A 22,138-nucleotide genomic window follows, 5' to 3' on the forward strand; every position below is an offset into this window, starting at 1 on the left:
TTCATGTGTTAGTAAAGAGAAGTCCTTCTAGTTCATGTGTTAGTAAAGAGCCTTCCTTCTAGTTCATGTGTTAGTAAAGAGAAGTCCTTCTAATTCATGTGTTAGTAAAGAGAAGTCCTTCTAATTCATGTGTTAGTAAAGAGAAGTCCTTCTAGTTCATGTGTTAGTAAAGAGAAGTCCTTCTAATTCATGTGTTAGTAAAGAGAAGTCCTTCTAGTTCATGTGTTAGTAAAGAGCATTCCTTCTAGTTCATGTGTTAGTAAAGAGCCTTCCTTCTAATTCATGTGTTAGTAAAGAGCCTTCCTTCTAATTCATGTGTTAGTAAAGAGCCTTCCTTCTAGTTCATGTGTTAGTAAAGAGCATTCCTTCTAGTTCATGTGTTAGTAAAGAGCATTCCTTCTAGTTCATGTGTTAGTAAAGAGAAGTCATTCTAGTCCATGTGTTAGTAAAGAGCCTTCCTTCTAGTTCATGTGTTAGTAAAGAGCCTTCCTTCTAATTCATGTGTTAGTAAAGAGAAGTCCTTCTAGTTCATGTGTTAGTAAAGAGCCTTCCTTCTAGTTCATGTATTAGTCAAGAGAAGTCCTTCTAATTCATGTGTTAGTAAAGAGCTTTCCTTCTAGTTCATGTGTTAGTAAAGAGCCTTCCTTCTAGTTCATGTGTTAGTAAAGAGAAGTCCTTCTAATTTATGTGTTAGGAAAGAGAAGTCCTTCTAGTTCATGTGTTAGTAAAGAGAAGTCCTTCTAATTCATGTGTTAGGAAAGAGAAGTCCTTCTAATTCATGTGTTAGTAAAGAGAAGTCCTTCTAGTTCATGTGTTAGTAAAGAGAAGTCCTTCTAGTTCATGTGTTAGTAAAGAGAAGTCCTTCTAGTTCATGTGTTAGTAAAGAGAAGTCCTTCTAATTCATGTGTTAGTAAAGAGAAGTCCTTCTAGTTCATGTGTTAGTAAAGAGAAGTCCTTCTAGTTCATGTGTTAGTAAAGAGAAGTCCTTCTAATTCATGTGTTAGTAAAGAGAAGTCCTTCTAGTTCATGTGTTAGTAAAGAGCCTTCCTTCTAGTTCATGTGTTAGTAAAGAGCATTCCTTCTAGTTCATGTGTTAGTAAAGAGCCTTCCTTCTAGTTCATGTGTTAGTAAAGAGAAGTCCTTCTAGTTCATGTGTTAGTAAAGAGAAGTCCTTCTAATTCATGTGTTAGTAAAGAGAAGTCATTCTAGTTCATGTGTTAGTAAAGAGAAGTCCTTCTAATTCATGTGTTAGTAAAGAGAAGTCCTTCTAGTTCATGTGTTAGTAAAGAGCCTTTCTTCTAATTCATGTGTTAGTAAAGAGCCTTCCTTCTAGTTCATGTGTTAGTAAAGAGCATTCCTTCTAGTTCATGTATTAGTCAAGAGAAGTCCTTCTAATTCATGTGTTAGTAAAGAGCCTTCCTTCTAGTTCATGTGTTAGTAAAGAGAAGTCCTTCTAGTTCATGTATTAGTCAAGAGAAGTCCTTCTAATTCATGTGTTAGTAAAGAGCCTTCCTTCTAGTTCATGTGTTAGTAAAGAGCATTCCTTCTAGTTCATGTGTTAGTAAAGAGCCTTCCTTCTAATTCATGTGTTAGTAAAGAGAAGTCCTTCTAGTTCATGTGTTAGTAAAGAGCCTTCCTTCTAATTCATGTGTTAGTAAAGAGAAGTCCTTCTAGTTCATGTGTTAGTAAAGAGCCTTCCTTCTAATTCATGTGTTAGTAAAGAGAAGTCCTTCTAGTTCATGTGCTAGTAAAGAGCCTTCCTTCTAGTTCATGTGTTAGTAAAGAGAAGTCATTCTAGTTCATGTGTTAGTAAAGAGAAGTCATTCTAGTTCATGTGTTAGTAAAGAGCCTTCCTTCTAGTTCATGTGTTAGTAAAGAGAAGTCATTCTAGTTCATGTGTGAGTAAAGAGCCTTCCTTCTAGTTCATGTGTTAGTAAAGAGACTTCCTTCTAGTTCATGTGTTAGTAAAGAGCCTTCCTGTGTTAGTAAAGAGCCTTCCTTCTAGTTCATGTGTTAGTAAAGAGCCTTCCTTCTAGTTCATGTGTTAGTAAAGAGCCTTCCTTCTAGTTCATGTGTTATTAAAGAGCCTTCCTGTGTTAGTAAAGAGACTTCCTGTGTTAGTAAAGAGCCTTCCTGTGTTAGTAAAGAGCCTTCCTTCTAGTTCATGTGTTAGTAAAGAGCCTTCCTTCTAGTTCATGTGTTAGTAAAGAGCCTTCCTTCTAGTTCATGTGTTAGTAAAGAGCCTTCCTTCTAGTTCATGTATTAGTCAAGAGAAGTCCTTCTAATTCATGTGCTAGTAAAGAGAAGTCCTTCTAGTTCATGTGTTAGTAAAGAGCCTTCCTTCTAGTTCATGTGTTAGTAAAGAGCCTTCCTTCTAGTTCATGTGTTAGTAAAGAGCCTTCCTTCTAGTTCATGTGTTAGTAAAGAGCATTCCTTCTAGTTCATGTGCTAGTAAAGAGACTTCCTTCTAGTTCATGTGTTAGTAAAGAGAAGTCCTTCTAATTCATGTGTTAGTAAAGAGCCTTCCTTCTAGTTCATGTGTTAGTAAAGAGACTTCCTTCTAGTTCATGTGTTAGTAAAGAGAAGTCCTTCTAATTCATGTGTTAGTAAAGAGACTTCCTTCTAGTTCATGTGTTAGTAAAGAGCCTTCCTTCTAGTTCATGTGTTAGTAAAGAGACTTCCTTCTAGTTCATGTGTTAGTAAAGAGAAGTCCTTCTAATTCATGTGTTAGTAAAGAGACTTCCTTCTAGTTCATGTGTTAGTAAAGAGCCTTCCTTCTAGTTCATGTGTTAGTAAAGAGCCTTCCTTCTAGTTCATGTATTAGTCAAGAGAAGTCCTTCTAATTCATGTGCTAGTAAAGAGAAGTCCTTCTAGTTCATGTGTTAGTAAAGAGCCTTCCTTCTAGTTCATGTGTTAGTAAAGAGCCTTCCTTCTAGTTCATGTGTTAGTAAAGAGCCTTCCTTCTAGTTCATGTGTTAGTAAAGAGCATTCCTTCTAGTTCATGTGCTAGTAAAGAGACTTCCTTCTAGTTCATGTGTTAGTAAAGAGAAGTCCTTCTAATTCATGTGTTAGTAAAGAGCCTTCCTTCTAGTTCATGTGTTAGTAAAGAGACTTCCTTCTAGTTCATGTGTTAGTAAAGAGAAGTCCTTCTAATTCATGTGTTAGTAAAGAGACTTCCTTCTAGTTCATGTGTTAGTAAAGAGCCTTCCTTCTAGTTCATGTGTTAGTAAAGAGACTTCCTTCTAGTTCATGTGTTAGTAAAGAGAAGTCCTTCTAATTCATGTGTTAGTAAAGAGACTTCCTTCTAGTTCATGTGTTAGTAAAGAGCCTTCCTTCTAGTTCATGTGTTAGTAAAGAGACTTCCTTCTAGTTCATGTGTTAGTAAAGAGCCTTCCTTCTAGTTCATGTGTTAGTAAAGAGAAGTCCTTCTAATTCATGTGTTAGTAAAGAGACTTCCTTCTAGTTCATGTGTTAGTAAAGAGCCTTCCTTCTAGTTCATGTGTTAGTAAAGAGACTTCCTTCTAGTTCATGTGTTAGTACAGAATATCCCAGTCTATGTATAGACTGGGATTTTGAGTATATAGCAGGATCTCTTTTATTAACCCTTAATCGTGTCTTCTGCCCTCCGATACGATCCTAAAGCAAACAGACATTTTCACAGGTTAATCAGGAACACTTACTATGTACATACAAGGTTCCACTCCAGACAGAGGAACCTCCAGACAGAGGAACCTCCAGACAGAGGAACCTCCAGACAGAGGAACCTCCAGACAGAGGAACCTCCCGACAGAGGAACCTCCAGACAGAGGAACCTCCAGACAGAGGAACCTCCCGACAGAGGAACCTCCAGACAGAGGAACCTCCCGACAGAGGAACCTCCAGACAGAGGAACCTCCAGACAGAGGAACCTCCCGACAGAGGAACCTCCAGACAGAGGAACCTCCCGACAGAGGAACCTCCAGACAGAGGAACCTCCAGACAGAGGAACCTCCCGACAGAGGAACCTCCAGACAGAGGAACCTCCAGACAGAGGAACCTCCCGACAGAGGAACCTCCAGACAGAGGAACCTCCCGACAGAGGAACCTCCAGACAGAGGAACCTCCAGACAGAGGAACCTCCCGACAGAGGAACCTCCAGACAGAGGAACCTCCAGACAGAGGAACCTCCCGACAGAGGAACCTCCAGACAGAGGAACCTCCAGACAGAGGAACCTCCAGACAGAGGAACCTCCCTCCCGGCCGCAGGACGAGGCAGAGGACCGTGTCCTTCACTGGTGAGAACCCTAAACACATGGTCAGTGGGGGAGGAGAACTTGGTGCATCTGCTTCATTACTTTTGCACTTCTGCACAATATATTGTCCTTTCCTCACATGCAGAGCATTTAGAAAGGAAATAGTGATGTATAAATCAACTCTAAGATGTTTGTACTAAACTGATGAATGTTTGATTATTTAGTTCTGGTCAGCAGGAAAACAAGGAAAATTAAAGGAAGACATAATTTGTTCAGATGTGTTTTATCTTGTAGAAGCTGACATAGAATCAATGAGCACATGTTCCCATATTAATAATCTTGACTTCCATCTTCACTGGGGTTTCTTGGCTATAATCATGATTTAGATCATTGATTTTGTTCTGTCGTAAGAAAGTAAAAAATGTAGAAGGGGATTATTGTGAGAAATGCTCCGGTCAGAGGAGACGCTGTCCTCATGTGCAGCAGGTATTTGTTCATTTCTGTGACTATCAGAGTGATGAGACCTAAAACCAGATGACAATGTTGAGCAGCGCTGCACCACTGAGACACAGTCATCTTTAATCATCAGTGAACACATCTCAAGCCGCTGTGCCAGAAGTCTTAATAAATAACGGAATCTTACAAATGTCAAGATAAGCTGACAACAGTCAACATGTAATAAACAAGGTGCATTGTGTGGCGGTTCATTGTGTACTTTAAGTATAGTTCATATATTCAGCTCTGCAATACATGAATGAATAAATACATAGAAGACTAGTGTTATTTCTGACCTCTTGTATGTATGAACCACATCCTGTAGTGTGGTTTGGTTGACAAACATGCAGACACCAACAGAACACCCAGCTAGTGGCAGCCAGCGTTATCCTGGCTTTTTTCCCGTCTCCCTCTTGTGGACGGTTGTGGAAGTGGCGGTGCTCCTTCCTCGCTGGCTGCCGCTTGCTAAGGAGGGAGGGCGGATTTCCACAGGGGTCAAAAAGAGAGTGAGGCTTTTTCGTTTCTCTAATAGAGAAGCTGAGCCTGCTGGGAGTTGCAGTTGCGTGGGCTTTGCTGCTGGTCGGACCGGCTCACAGGGGCTGGAGCCTCACATGGCCTCTGGCCTTGCTGCCGGGTCGGATTGAGAGTCAAAAGAAGAGTCAGAAGTTTCCCCTTTCCAACGGAATGGGAGTGTTTCTGCTGTGTTGAGCGATCCCTAAAAGAGTACCAGAGGTACTTGGTGAGTCCCTAAAAGAGCACCAAGTACCTCTGGTACTCTTTTGGTGGTGGCAGAGTCCCTGGTACTCTTTTAGGGACTCTGATCCCTAAAAGAGTACCAGAGGTACTTGGTGAGTCCCTAAAAGAGCACCAAGAGTCCTGTTACGTACCTCTCAACATGGAGGACGCTTGACAAAAGAATGTGACAAGTTTCAGAATGACTTCATGTTTCCTCTGATCCGGTTGACCATCTACTGAGCATGTGCTGCCCTACGACATCATCATCATCATCATCTGAGACAGTAAGACACTGCAAGACAGGAGGCGTCATATCGGATATATGGCATAGTTTTACTTTCACATTTTTTCCATTACAGAGTAAATCTTAAATCTAACACAGGTATTGGACAGGTTCTTAACACCGATACACAAGGCTGCATTAGCTAGTGGATACTGCATACACACACACACACACACACTCACAGAATGACAAAATGACTACGCTTTCCACTACAGAGTTCAATGTCCTGTGATTGCCGTGCAGCCACACAATGTCATGTGACCATGTATTAGAAATGTCTTTAGGCTTTTTACACACACACACACACACACACACACACACACACACACACACACACACACACACACACACACACACACACACACACACACACACACACACACACACACACACACACACACACACACACACACACACACACACACACGGGGGTGTCTTCCATCCTGTCCTCTTCCACAACAGATGACCCGGGGAGGAGTTAGAGAGCGGAGACGCATGACTCTAAACGTTGTGAGCTGACTGAACCTTTACTGTAGTGGACGTGTTCACATCAGATCTGTTCACATTGGTCTCTTGAATAAATGCTTGGCTGGAGAAGCAGGAATATGAAGTGTATATGTGTATATTATATATTACACTGCTCTCTGTCCAGCCTGATATACATACATATATATATATATATATATATGGATCTAGTCTGTTCACAGATGCACTGCCTGAATACTAAACTGTTGAATCCTACAGGTGGTTGTGGAGCAGCTAGGATTGCTGAGTACAGACTCAGACGCTTGCAGGCACCTGGAACCATCAGGTGGAAGCGGCCGACTCAAAGGGTCAAAGTCTCCTCCTGCACCCGTCATCTACAAAGTGTCCATGCTGTGCCATCCTTCTACTCCGGTGGCTTACTTATGGGAATGTCTCGGAAAGCCACAAAGCTAATACACTGGCACGTATTTACACACACATCAATAACATAAACGAGTGAGCCAATTCTTTGAAATGAAAGGACGCCCAAAGGCTTCCAGGGACCGCGGAATCGGGCCGGAGAGAACATCTCCATGGGAATGCTGGATGGAAATGAGTGGGAGGAGGGACCAGAACTCTGGACCGCGGGGCCAGAACCACGAGGAGCCATGGAGGCCTCACACTAGGATGTGTGTGTGCACGTTTGTATAAGTGTTCACATTTGGATGTTTATTGCACACGTGTGTGCAATAAACATCCAAATGTGAACACTTATACAAACATGTAATAATAAAACATCTTCACTCATTTGACTTCAAGGAAGGCTCAACCAATTAAAATGGTACACACACACACACACACACACACACACACACACACACACACACACACACAGTCAGGATGGTGCAGAATGAGACCCCAGCACAACCATAGGACACACATACACACACGCACGCACACACGCTCCGGCTAAACAGGTAAACACAACAAAAACAAGAATGTAGCATCATGTTAATAAACAAGTAGAAGATGAACTGGAATCAGAATCTGGGACAAGAATAATGAACATAATATTGCCGCTGCTGCTAGCAGTGGCTGCTTTTTCCCTTATGTAGGTTACACCTTTTTTTACTCAAAGACTCTTTGTTGAGAGGTCGGGGCTCCGGGGAGAGGTCGCTGGTGGGGATGGTGGGAGGACTGGTTACGGCGGAGGTCTGGACTCTAGAACTGTTCGGCCAGCAGCTCGCAGAGACGCGTGGACACAGAGTCCTTGCTGCAACGCAGGGTCAGGCGGTACATCTACACAGAGAGAGAGAGAGAGAGAGAGAGAGAGAGAGACTGTTAAAGGGGGGAGACATGGATGGTACATGGTCCCAGTGCATGGTCCCAGATAAACCTTTTATCATCGCTCAGGGGAAGACTGAGCGATTGTTATATAAAACTGTAAATCATAACTTGTTTTATGAAAAATAGCCCCAAACTGCTGTATTTGGATGTATTCAACACCATAACTAATATACAAATGGAATATATGGTTTGGTACATGAACAAATCCAAATGTCACAAATGTGCCCCAATGCAAATGTTTGAGTCCTCGCCTGAATGTTCTCTGTTCTAAACCCTCTCTAACTTTGTTCTGCTTCACTTTATCAAAGTCAACCTTTGCAGAGAGAATGTTCACATATTGAGTTATGATTTGGATTAGAGAATGTTCACATATTGAGCTATGATTTGGGTTAGAGAATGTTCACATATTGAGCTATGATTTGGGTTAGAGAATGTTCACATATTGAGCTATGATTTGGGTTAGAGAATGTTCACATATTGAGCTATGATTTGGGTTAGTGAATGTTCACATATTGAGTTATGATTTGGGTTAGAGAATGTTCACATATTGAGCTATGATTTGGGTTAGAGAATGTTCACATATTGAGCTATGATTTGGGTTAGTGAATGTTCACATATTGAGTTATGATTTGGGTTAGAGAATGTTCACATATTGTATATGATTTGGGTTAGAGAATGTTCACATATTGAGCTATGATTTGGGTTAGAGAATGTTCACATATTGTATATGATTTGGGTTAGAGAATGTTCACATATTGAGCTATGATTTGGGTTAGAGAATGTTCACATATTGAGCTATGATTTGGGTTAGAGTTGGACCTTACAGCTGCATCATTTCAAAGAAATAATCATCTTGAAAGTGATTTTCTTTATAGGCGGATCTTCATTTACTCTTAACCATTGACTGATATTTACACATCTGAACTAAATCTCACATGTGTACCTTTTATTATAACACCAAAACTATTAAAATATCCCTAGTGGTTGCAGAAGATACACCCTTTTTAGTTTGGTTATGACATTTTCGAGGAAAGGGCCTAAAAATAGGATGGCTTCCAAAAGGTAGTAACGGACCTACATTATCCTTAGCGTTCCTGTGAAATGGGCCTGAAACGCTTATCCAAGGCAAACCCAAAATGAATTGAAAGCTGGACTTTAACTCTTTGGAATAAATGCATGGCCTTGTCTTTTGAAATGTAACACTGAAGCTTTTCCCCAACAGTCTGAATGCTGGCACTGAGTTATATAGGTTTGAACACACAGAAGTAGAAGCTTTTAACTTCCGCCTGCAGATGAGTACAGCTAGACGACCCAATGGGACTCAGCATGAAGCCTCAGCTAGGCCAAGTAAACCAGCTGTGTGGCCCCTGTGCAGTGAGTCCCTGTTTGGCTCTCAACCTACCACTGAAGCTGCATGTCGTTTTTTATGCCATTTCATTGGCTATCCGAGTGGGCTCGGCCTATACGCGAAAGAAGAGGGGCGGGCACTTTCCTTCAACGCGGACTCTTGTGAAGAGGACATGCCGCTCCTATTAAGTGAGGTGTCAATCAAAAGCTTAGAGCGCAGCGGACACGTGAGTCATGACCTAAAGTACATAAGTAATGAGGCTTATTTGCGGGCTGATTTGAAACGATGCAACAGCAGTCCGTGGATATTTTTTGATGTAATCATGTGTTTGGACTAAATCTTAACTGGTTGGATCGTCTGGAACTTTGCCAACGTTACAAGACAGGTTTTGTTGGAATGTTATGGATTTATGGACAGTATGAGGCTTCATCGGTGAGCTGCCTAGATTTTGATATCGTCTGTTGTTGTCCAACTGTAAGTTGCACAGGCAATCAGAACCCTAAACCCAAGGAGACCTGGCCGTAGTCTGGTCCTGGCTCAGGTCTCGGTCTAACAGCCACATTGTTCAGGTTTGTGTAAAGGCACCAAAACGGGTCTGCATGTAAACTTGATTTCAGAATTGGAGCATGTATCAAACCAACAAAGCGGTTCTGCTAATAGAACAGGAGAAATAGGATTAGAAATTCAATAGACAGCAGAAATATATATTTCACATTCTAACCTACGTGCTCAGATGCACAAGATGAACACGGACAACACCGGTTCCTGTGTTTAAACTAAACTGCTACGTACCTGTGCCTGGCCGTTGGGCTCCAGTCTCAGCAGACAGCCCACCTGCTGGCCCTTGGTCTGGATCACTCCAGCACACACGTAGTTTTCTGGGTTTGGATCCACGTCCTCCAGCAGGGCCGTTCCTAGTCCCAGTAGCTACGCACAAACACATTGAAACACAGAAATTACTGACAAAAAATGGGAGTATTACAGGAGGCGAAAGTTGTTCTGACTCAATGTTATAAATGTGGATTTTCATACACTTTGAAAAAAGCATTAAACTGCCATAATCAAAATGGCTTACATAATTTAACATCCATTCTCCTGATTACATAAAAAAGTATAAAATAGTACAAATATTGCTATGCAACGTTGTCCATTACAAACAAGGCGCGGGAACCTGCAACCCCCCAGGGTGATTCATGGAGCCCCTACTAGGTCTTCCCCCTAAACATCTTTTCTCCAACCGCCCCGTTGGTGACCGTTCTGCTGCCCTGTTGTTTTAATCTGTTTTTTACGTAACTGTCTTTTAATTATCTGTCTTTTAAAACGCAGCCTAGCCCCTAGTGCCAGTGCCTCTCGGGGCCCTCTCCGGAGGGCCACGTCCCCAACCAAACATAACCCAGACGGACCTAACCTAAACCCCAACCATAACCCAGACAGACAGACCTAACCTTAACCATAACCCCTTGATCACCAGCTGCAGAAGAAGAGCGGCTCAATAGAGACCCACCTTAGCCTTCAGGACCTCAGTGTCCATGCTGTGGTTAGCCTTGAAGATCTTCTGGGCTTCTTGTTGAGGCCTGAGGACAGTTACACACACATTAACACACACACATTAACACACACACACACACACACACACACACACACACACACTTACTGGCTCAGCTGTTTCCAGCGCTGGAAGAAGTCATGTGCTGTCATCTCAGTTGGCTGAAAGAACTTGTTGATGGTGACCGGCAGCTTGAGGCTCAGGTTCTGCAGCGCTCCACCATATCTGAACACACACACACACACACACACACACACACATACACACACACACACACCCACACACATGATGTGTTTGTCTGACACACTGTATCTCAAGTGATAATTGATGTCCATTTGTGCCGTTATGGTACCGGCACTTGGAGCGGCCAAAATCATTTCACCATACAGTTTAGGAGAAAATTAAAGGAAAAGTTAGCTCAAATTACATAAAAAAATGGATGATGTCTTCATATTTTAACGGTCATAATAAATATTTAATTGGTTTGCTGAATTTTCAACGGTCCTTTTCAGAATGACCCTGACTTTGATCATATCAAATATGAAGTAGCTTTACACACAACCTTAATATCCTCATGTCAAAGAACAACCCTTCAGAATGGTTTTGTTGAAACACTACACATCTTAAATGATACCTCGCCTCCACGCCTGCCCTGTGGAGAACCCACAGAGAGTGAAAGAGAACTGGAGACTTCATCAATCTCAATCTGGAGCTTTCCTGCTGGGTTGGGTGAGCTCACCTGAACTTGATGTTGAGCAGCGGGGCCTCAGAGAAGTCCGTCAGACACTCTATGTTGAGGACCTGTTGGATCTGGGCTCCGCCCTCTACCAGTGGTTCTACTGGTTTGGTCTGAACGTTGAGCTGTGGCTGGTAGTCAAGGGCCGTGAGGACAGACTGGCTGAGCTTGTGATCACCGTTACATGTACTGGATGCAGCACGTTCTTTCTAGTGTCGATGGTTTGGATTGTAGATCCTTCTATTTAAAGGTTCTATGTTTACATGGAATTAAATGAAATAGATTTTAACGTGACTTGAGAAACTGCCTGTGGACTGAATTCTATGCAAAGGACCGTCCTTCTCTTCAGCGCCAGACGTATGGGACCCGAGCTCACAGGTAGTTTACAAATGGACATCAAACATCAACTAACGTTGTGGCACATCGCCGCCGGCCAAAGATAGACCTTTCCATAGCGACTGTAGCAAATTAAAATTCAAAGCCAGCACCGGGGGTTTGATCCCAGACGACGGCTCGGTAACATTAGTGCACAGAAAGGATATGAGACTGCAGCTCCCCAGGACAGCTGACTGTGGTGGTGAAGCTGGCAAACTGCACCGACGTCTTGTTCCCGTAGAATAAGTACATCCTCCCTGGAAGAGACAACGGCATTCTGGGTAGGACATGGCTTGTGCTTTAAGGAGTCACACACCGGGTCACACCCACAAACACACAGACACACCACGCTCAACTAGGGCTGGGCGGTATGGCCAAAAAATCATATCACGGTATTTTGTAAGATTCTGGCGGTTTCACGGTGTATCACGGTATTTTTTTCCGAGTAAACTCATTCATTCATTGATGCCGAAAAGGACCGCTGCCAACTGAACAGCTGTTAGAGTGGTGAGCAGCTGTTTGGTACATAGAGGGTGTTAGGAAGATAAACATGGAGGGACTTAGGACCCAGGGGAATGTAGGTGAAAAAAAACAGGAAGAGCCAAACCGGAAGAGTCTGTCTCTTCCTGTGACAGAGTTTCTTCTTGTTGTGATAGTGGGCGAGCTTTACCCAGCATGCAGTTTGGCGGTGTAATTGTATAAATGTACAATTATTAGTGTTACAAATTGTTTGTGTGTCACAAATGGACCCGTACTTGTATAGCACTTTTCTATTCTTCCGACCACTCAAAGCGCTTTAACACTACACGACATCATTCACCCATTCACACACTGATGAGTGAATGGGTGAATGGAGCTACCCATGCAGCAATAACCTTTCCATATCTAATCAAATCTAACAATGTCATTTCGTGTGGATGTTTTCCTGATGGGTTTCCTCACCGACTCTTTCACCGGGAGGAATCCCGACGAAGTCTCCTACTACTAAAACTACTACTACTACTACTAAACTACTACTACTAAAACTACTACTACTAAAACTACTACTACTACTACTAAACTACTACTACTAAACTACTACTACTAAAACTACTTCTACAAAACGGCAGCGTGTGTCGCGTGGACGTCTGACGAGTTTGAAAGCCGTAGCGCGTGACTTGCCCATGTGTCAATCAAACGACAGCTCACCTAGATTCTGACGATATTCTGACTTGATGCCAATCTGTAGCAGCTGATTCTCAAACAGAACCCCGTTGTTCTTGCACACAAACCTGTAGGACGAGAGCATTTAAAGGGTTAGTCTCCAACACGGAATTATGCTTTGTTGTTCCTTCATTTCCAGAAAAATCACCATTGTACCAGTAAAAGCTAAATAGTGTTTGTTCTAGTCTTAGCTGGTCTTTGTTATGGCATAGTGTCTGCAACATACACACTGTTGTATTCAGAACTCTCTTATCCACCACGTTAGAAAGAATCATGCATACAAAGGTACGTTGCCCAACAGTACAAATAAAAGGTTTGACATTTTGTCTGGTCTTGAAGTTGGCATCCGTTAAAACTTGTATCCACTCCACACAGCAGGAAGTTCCAGTTAAACAACGCATGATCTTCTGTGATGCTACGACTATGGATGCTCTGATCAGCTGATAGTAAGATTTCATTACAGTACAGTCAAGCAGCACGGCTAACAGACGAGGAAAAGTGTTGGGTTTTGCCGGCTCTAATGCATCTCTTCTTTCAAACAGGAACCCATCACCAAACGTCGATAACTATTCGATGCATGTACACACAGAGAAAAGGCTTACTTGTTAAGAAGCTCGTCTGCCTCAGACAGAAGAGCATCAGGATCCTCAGAGGGAGGAGCAGAGCTGAGAGACCCAGGACAGGATGCATGGATGAAGAGACAGCCCACAGGACAGAGGGAGGAGACAGGCAGGCAGACATGGGATGAATGAAGAGCAGGAACCGGAGGAAGAGGACAAAGCCAACAAGGGACAGAGGGAGGTGAAGAGAAACATGACGAAGAAAGAAGGATACAATGCAGTGGTGGTTAGTAAAAGCAAGTTGTACAAAATGGATATCACTACACATGAAAGGTATCTGCTGAGTGGTTACACTGTATAATAAAGACTCATCCAGTGCAGTCAGAATCTATTGAGAGAATGTCTATTGTGTTGGTGAATTACAAAGTACACAAAAGGTAGAGCTTTGATTTGACAGGGTTCATATCCAGTGTGTCCCTATAGTCCTACTACACAGTTCAACATGGGCCAGGATCCATACAGTTTGCCTGCAGGAAGGATTTTAATAACCTCAAGTCACGATGTGCCCAACAACAGACCACGAGTCACAAATGTGTAACGCCTGCACTCCATGTCAGACACCGTTCACGTGTTTGAAAGCACATGCGTAGTGCACACGTGAACCGTTTCAGAGTCCATGGGTGAGAGTAACTTTACCAAACTGCAGGACCAAGAGGCTTCTAGCTTCGCAGCTAATTGCATTTATTGAGCCTTTATAACTTGTTGATGTCCTACCATCAGTGAGTTAGACTGGGCTAAAACCTTTTCCTCATGGAAACATACTGAACAGCTCAATCCATAGTGTGGCTCTTATGTTCAGTATGCATACTGCTTATACCAATACAGTAGCATCACTACATCTCATTGCTAGTGACTTTGTGACTGGTGGACTTGGAGGCTTGAGTAGTTCAGGAAACTTTATGAGATAAGTGTGTGTGTGTGTGTGTGTGTGTGTGTGTGTGTGTGTGTGTGTGTGTGTGGGGGGGGGGGGGGGGAAGTACTAATAGATAATAGAGAGCGACAATTTTTGGCCCAAAATCCATGTACTCCCCACATGGAGAGGGGAGGAGAGAGGGTGAGAGAGAGAGAGGGTGAGAGAGAGAAAGGAGAGAGAGAGAATGGAAGGGAGGGAGGGATGGAGAGCTAGAGAAAGGGGATATATATATATATATATGTACCATTAGAACACTGAGTGATAGTTGCTGGAAATGGGCCTCTATACACCTGTGTAGATATTTCATTAACAACCAGATGTTTCCACCTAGAATAGTCATTTACCACATTAACAATGTATAGTGTATTTCTGATTAATGTAATGTTATCTAAAAACAGTGCTTTTCTTTGAAAAATAAGGAAATTTCTAAGTGACCCCAAACTTTTGAACGGTAGTGTGTGTGTGTGTGTATATATATTTTGTAGACTTAATTCTTACAATACGCAATACTGCTATACTATACTGAATATTGTTTTGCTACTACTACATTTCACTTCATAATATTACACTTATATGCCATAATATGTATAATGTACCAGCCTTTTTATTTTACCATATTATGTCATACTGTTATACCACTTTACTTTGAGGAGACGTCACTGTTAGTCTAAAACACTGAATAATGTTTCCACCAGTAAACCTGAACATGCACACCTCTCTCTGTGTGACAGCGATAACCGCATAACTATATAGATTATAATTAACTAGAGGATACACTTCCTACACGTAAATCTTAAACCCTTAAATATAAACAGGAGCCCGGCCACCCTACGGAGGAAAACTCATGTTGTTTTTTTTATTAAAATAAAAGTTGAATAAAATCTTCACTTGTCCTCTCCTTATATGTAGTGAGGTGTCGGTAGTAGAACTTATATGTAGTGAGGTGTCGGTAGTAGAACTTATATGTAGTCAGGTGTCGTAGGTAGAACTTATATGTAGTGAGGTGTCGGTAGTAGAACTTATATGTAGTGAGGTGTCGTAGGTAGAACTTATATGTAGTGAGGTGTCGGTGGTAGAACTTATATGTAGTGAGGTGTCGTAGGTAGAACTGATATGTAGTGAGGTGTCGGTGGTAGAACTTATATGTAGTGAGGTGTCGTAGGTAGAACTGATATGTAGTGAGGTGTCGGTAGTAGAACTTATATGTAGTGAGGTGTCGTAGGTAGAACTTATATGTAGTGAGGTGTCGTAGGTAGAACTGATATGTAGTGAGGTGTCGGTGGTAGAACTTATATGTAGTGAGGTGTCGTAGGTAGAACTGATATGTAGTGAGGTGTCGGTGGTAGAACTTATATGTAGTGAGGTGTCGTAGGTAGAACTTATATGTAGTGAGGTGTCGTAGGTAGAACTGATATGTAGTGAGGTGTCGGTAGTAGAACTTATATGTAGTGAGGTGTCGGTAGTAGAACTTATATGTAGTGAGGTGTCGTAGGTAGAACTGATATGTAGTGAGGTGTCGGTGGTAGAACTTATATGTAGTGAGGTGTCGTAGGTAGAACTGATATGTAGTGAGGTGTCGGTAGTAGAACTTATATGTAGTGAGGTGTCGGTAGTAGAACTTATATGTAGTGAGGTGTCGGTAGGTAGAACTTATATGTAGTGAGGTGTCGTAGGTAGAACTTATATGTAGTGAGGTGTCGTAGGTAGAACTGATATGTAGTGAGGTGTCGGTAGTAGAACTTATATGTAGTGAGGTGTCGTAGGTAGAACTTATATGTAGTGAGGTGTCGTAGGTAGAACTTATATGTAGTGAGGTGTCGGTAGGTAGAACTTATATGTAGTGAGGTGTCGTAGGTAGAACTTATATGTAGTGAGGTGTCGTAGGTAGAACTTATATGTAGTGAGGTGTCGGTAGGTAGAACTTATATGTAGTGAGGTGTCGGTAGGTAGAACTTATATGTAGTGAGGTGTCGTAGGTAGAACTTATATGTAGTGAGGTGTCGGTAGTAGAACTGATATGTAGTGAGGTGTCGTAGGTAGAACTTATATGTAGTGAGGTGTCGTAGGTAGAACTTATATGTAGTGAGGTGTCGGTAGGTAGAACTTATATGTAGTGAGGTGTCGTAGGTAGAACTTATATGTAGTGAGGTGTCGGTAGTAGAACTTATATGTAGTGAGGTGTCGGTAGGTAGAACTTATATGTAGTGAGGTGTCGTAGGTAGAACTTATATGTAGTGAGGTGTCGTAGGTAGAACTTATATGTAGTGAAGTGTCGTAGGTAGAACTTATATGTAGTCAGGTGTCGTAGGTAGAACTTATATGTAGTGAGGTGTCGGTAGGTAGAACTTATATGTAGTGAGGTGTCGTAGGTAGAACTTATATGTAGTGAGGTGTCGTAGGTAGAACTTATATGTAGTGAAGTGTCGTAGGTAGAACTTATATGTAGTGAGGTGTCGTAGGTAGAACTTATATGTAGTGAGGTGTCGTAGGTAGAACTTATATGTAGTGAGGTGTCGTAGGTAGAACTTATATGTAGTGAAGTGTCGTAGGTAGAACTTATATGTAGTGAGGTGTCGGTAGTAGAACTGATATGTAGTGAGGTGTCGGTAGGTAGAACTTATATGTAGTGAGGTGTCGTAGGTAGAACTTATATGTAGTGAGGTGTCGTAGGTAGAACTTATATGTAGTGAAGTGTCGTAGGTAGAACTTATATGTAGTGAGGTGTCGTAGGTAGAACTTATATGTAGTGAGGTGTCGGTGGTAGAACTTATATGTAGTGAAGTGTCGTAGGTAGAACTGATATGTAGTGAGGTGTCGGTAGTAGAACTTATATGTAGTGAGGTGTCGTAGGTAGAACTTATATGTAGTGAGGTGTCGTAGGTAGAACTTATATGTAGTGAGGTGTCGGTAGTAGAACTGATATGTAGTGAAGTGTCGTAGGTAGAACTTATATGTAGTGAGGTGTCGTAGGTAGAACTTATATGTAGTCAGGTGTCGTAGGTAGAACTTATATGTAGTGAGGTGTCGGTAGGTAGAACTTATATGTAGTGAGGTGTCGTAGGTAGAACTTATATGTAGTGAGGTGTCGTAGGTAGAACTTATATGTAGTGAAGTGTCGTAGGTAGAACTTATATGTAGTGAGGTGTCGTAGGTAGAACTTATATGTAGTGAGGTGTCGGTAGTAGAACTTATATGTAGTGAGGTGTCGGTAGTAGAACTTATATGTAGTGAGGTGTCGGTGGTAGAACTTATATGTAGTGAAGTGTCGTAGGTAGAACTTATATGTAGTGAGGTGTCGGTAGTAGAACTTATATGTAGTGAGGTGTCGGTAGTAGAACTTATATGTAGTGAGGTGTCGGTGGTAGAACTTATATGTAGTGAAGTGTCGTAGGTAGAACTTATATGTAGTGAGGTGTCGGTAGGTAGAACTTATATGTAGTGAGGTGTCGTAGGTAGAACTTATATGTAGTGAGGTGTCGTAGGTAGAACTTATATGTAGTGAGGTGTCGTAGGTAGAACTTATATGTAGTGAGGTGTCGTAGGTAGAACTTATATGTAGTGAAGTGTCGGTAGGTAGAACTTATATGTAGTGAGGTGTCGTAGGTAGAACTTATATGTAGTGAGGTGTCGGTAGGTAGAACTTATATGTAGTGAGGTGTCGTAGGTAGAACTTATATGTAGTGAAGTGTCGGTAGGTAGAACTTATATGTAGTGAGGTGTCGTAGGTAGAACTTATATGTAGTGAGGTGTCGTAGGTAGAACTTATATGTAGTGAGGTGTCGGTAGGTAGAACTTATATGTAGTGAAGTGTCGGTAGTAGAACTTATATTTAGTGAGGTGTCGTAGATAGAACTTATATGTAGTGAGGTGTCGTAGGTAGAACTTATATGTAGTGAAGTGTCGGTAGGTAGAACTTATATGTAGTGAAGTGTCGGTAGGTAGAACTTATATGTAGTCAGGTGTCGTAGGTAGAACTTATAAGTAGTGAAGTGTCGGTAGGTAGAACTTATATGTAGTCAGGTGTCGTAGGTAGAACTTATATGTAGTGAGGTGTCGTAGGTAGAACTTATATGTAGTGAGGTGTCGTAGGTAGAACTGATATGTAGTGAGGTGTCGGTGGTAGAACTTATATGTAGTGAGGTGTCGTAGGTAGAACTGATATATAGTGAGGTGTCGGTGGTAGAACTTATATGTAGTGAGGTGTCGGTAGTAGAACTTATATGTAGTGAGGTGTCGGTGGTAGAACTTATATGTAGTGAGGTGTCGTAGGTAGAACTTATATGTAGTGAGGTGTCGGTAGGTAGAACTTATATGTAGTGAGGTGTCGTAGGTAGAACTTATATGTAGTGAGGTGTCGGTAGTAGAACTTATATGTAGTGAGGTGTCGGTAGTAGAACTTATATGTAGTGAGGTGTCGGTGGTAGAACTTATATGTAGTGAAGTGTCGTAGGTAGAACTTATATGTAGTGAGGTGTCGGTAGGTAGAACTTATATGTAGTGAAGTGTCGGTAGGTAGAACTTATATGTAGTGAGGTGTCGTAGGTAGAACTTATATGTAGTGAGGTGTCGTAGGTAGAACTTATATGTAGTGAGGTGTCGGTAGGTAGAACTTATATGTAGTGAGGTGTCGTAGGTAGAACTTATATGTAGTCAGGTGTCGTAGGTAGAACTTATATGTAGTGAGGTGTCGGTAGGTAGAACTTATATGTAGTGAGGTGTCGGTAGGTAGAACTGACTCGCCGCTCTCCTGTCTGACGTCACACGCTGCCACGGACTCTCCGCTGCCAGTAATCTCACTCGCTGTCTCTCCAACAACGTTAGCTAGCTGACTACTTTGCCATTAAAAAGCTGGTGGGAGGGAAATGAAGCGCTGTAGACATCTTAACGCTGATTGGCCAAGACTTGACACGTCAAAGGTCTTCTATTGCTAAGATGATCACCACCTCAGTTTTTTTCTGTGTCCCACTCCAATCTCAGAAACGGCGGACGGTTGACACCCCCCCCCCCCTCCCAAAAACAAAAACTCTTCGGATCTACACCATTCACGTAGGTTACCTATTTTGGTTTCAAAACGGCGAATTTCGCCGAAAGGTGAGGGATTTTCATGTCTGATTGTTCTACTACACGTGTCATGTTGCATTGTTCTACTACACATGTCATGTTGCATTGTTCTAATACATGTTGCATTGTTCTACTACACGTGTCATGTTGCATTGTTCTACTACACATGTCATGTTGCATTGTTCTACTACACGTGTCATGTTGCATTGTTCTACTACATGTTGCATTGTTCTAATACACGTGTCATGTTGCATTGTTCTACTACATGTGTCATGTTGCATTGTTCTACTACATGTGTCATGTTGCATTGTTCTACTACATGTGTCATGTTGCATTGTTCTACTACATGTGTCATGTTGCATTGTTCTACTACATGTTGCATTGTTCTAATACACGTGTCATGTTGCATTGTTCTACTACATGTGTCATGTTGCATTGTTCTACTACATGTGTCATGTTGCATTGTTCTACTACATGTTGCATTGTTCTAATACACGTGTCATGTTGCATTGTTCTACTACATGTGTCATGTTGCATTGTTCTATTACACGTGTCATGTTGCATTGTTCTACTACATGTGTCATGTTGCATTGTTTTACTACATGTGTCATGTTGCATTGTTCTACTACATGTGTCATGTTGCATTGTTCTACTACATGTGTCATGTTGCATTGTTCTACTACATGTGTCATGTTGCATTGTTCTACTACACGTGTCATGTTGCATTGTTCTACTACATGTTGCATTGTTCTAGCTACATGTGTCATGTTGCATTGTTCTACTACATGTGTCATATTGCATTGTTCTACTACATGTGTCATATTGCATTGTTCTACTACATGTGTCATGTTGCATTGTTCTACTATATGTTGCATTGTTCTACTACATGTGTCATGTTGCATTGTTCTACTACATGTGTCATATTGCATTGTTCTACTACATGTGTCATGTTGCATTGTTCTACTACACGTGTCATGTTGCATTGTTCTAATACATGTGTCATGTTGCATTGTTCTACTACATGTGTCATGTTGCATTGTTCTAATACATGTGTCATGTTGCATTGTTCTACTACATGTGTCATGTTGCATTGTTCTACTACATGTTGCATTGTTCTACTACATGTGTCATGTTGCATTGTTCTACTACATGTGTCATGTTGCATTGTTCTACTACATGTTGCATTGTTCTACTACATGTGTCATGTTGCATTGTTCTACTACATGTGTCATGTTGCATTGTTCTACTACATGTGTCATGTTGCATTGTTCTACTACACATGTCATGTTGCATTGTTCTACTACACGTGTCATGTTGCATTGTTCTACTACACATGTCATGTTGCATTGTTCTACTACATGTGTCATGTTGCATTGTTCTACTACATGTTGCATTGTTCTACTACACATGTCATGTTGCATTGTTCTACTACATGTGTCATGTTGCATTGTTCTACTACATGTGTCATATTGCATTGTTCTACTACATGTGTCATGTTGCATTGTTCTACTACACGTGTCATGTTGCATTGTTCTAATACATGTGTCATGTTGCATTGTTCTACTACATGTGTCATGTTGCATTGTTCTAATACATGTGTCATATTGCATTGTTCTACTACATGTGTCATGTTGCATTGTTCTACTACATGTTGCATTGTTCTACTACATGTGTCATGTTGCATTGTTCTACTACATGTGTCATGTTGCATTGTTCTACTACATGTGTCATGTTGCATTGTTCTACTACATGTGTCATGTTGCATTGTTCTACTACATGTGTCATATTGCATTGTTCTACTGCATGTGTCATGTTGCATTGTTCTACTACATGTGTCATGTTGCATTGTTCAACTACACGTGTCATGTTGCATTGTTCTACTACACGTGTCATGTTGCATTGTTCTACTACATGTGTCATGTTGCATTGTTCTACTACATGTGTCATGTTGCATTGTTCTACTACATGTGTCATGTTGCATTGTTCTACTACATGTGTCATATTGCATTGTTCTACTACATGTGTCATGTTGCATTGTTCTACTACATGTGTCATGTTGCATTGTTCTACTACATGTGTCATGTTGCATTGTTCTACTACATGTGTCATGTTGCATTGTTCTACTACACGTGTCATGTTGCATTGTTCTACTACATGTGTCATGTTGCATTGTTCTACTACATGTGTCATGTTGCATTGTTCTACTATATGTGTCATGTTGCATTGTTCTACTACACGTGTCATGTTGCATTGTTCTACTACATGTTGCATTGTTCTAGCTACATGTGTCATGTTGCATTGTTCTATTACATGTTGCATTGTTCTACTACATGTGTCATGTTGCATTGTTCTATTACATGTTGCATTGTTCTACTACACGTGTCATGTTGCATTGTTCTACTACATGTTGCATTGTTCTACTACACGTGTCATGTTGCATTGTTCTACTACACGTGTCATGTTGCATTGTTCTACTACATGTTGCATTGTTCTACTACATGTGTCATGTTGCATTGTTCTACTACATGTGTCATGTTGCATTGTTCTACTATATGTGTCATGTTGCATTGTTCTACTACACGTGTCATGTTGCATTGTTCTATTACATGTTGCATTGTTCTACTACATGTGTCATGTTGCATTGTTCTATTACATGTTGCATTGTTCTACTACACGTGTCATGTTGCATTGTTCTACTACATGTTGCATTGTTCTACTACACGTGTCATGTTGCATTGTTCTACTACACGTGTCATGTTGCATTGTTCTACTACATGTT

At 41.4% G+C, this 22,138-nt stretch overlaps 1 protein-coding gene across 1 annotated transcript in view; it reads right to left on the bottom strand.

Annotated features, from left to right (window-relative positions):
* Positions 1-7,174: 7,174 nt before the first annotated feature.
* ap2a1 (adaptor related protein complex 2 subunit alpha 1) overlaps positions 7,175-22,138 on the bottom strand; it is a gene marked incomplete at its 5' end in the record, with an annotated part of 39,074 nt that continues 24,110 nt past the window's right edge. The window contains 8 exons of the mRNA XM_079232621.1: positions 7,175-7,509; positions 9,698-9,832; positions 10,410-10,479; positions 10,560-10,676; positions 11,191-11,318; positions 11,734-11,819; positions 12,751-12,833; positions 13,368-13,430. Of these exons, the coding sequence (XP_079088747.1) occupies positions 7,432-7,509; positions 9,698-9,832; positions 10,410-10,479; positions 10,560-10,676; positions 11,191-11,318; positions 11,734-11,819; positions 12,751-12,833; positions 13,368-13,430 (760 nt within the window). The 3' untranslated portion in view covers positions 7,175-7,431. The remainder of the gene's footprint in view (positions 7,510-9,697; positions 9,833-10,409; positions 10,480-10,559; positions 10,677-11,190; positions 11,319-11,733; positions 11,820-12,750; positions 12,834-13,367; positions 13,431-22,138) is intronic.

Source organism: Taurulus bubalis (assembly GCF_910589615.1).
Source record: "Taurulus bubalis genome assembly, chromosome: 17".
NCBI lineage: Eukaryota > Metazoa > Chordata > Actinopteri > Perciformes > Cottidae > Taurulus > Taurulus bubalis.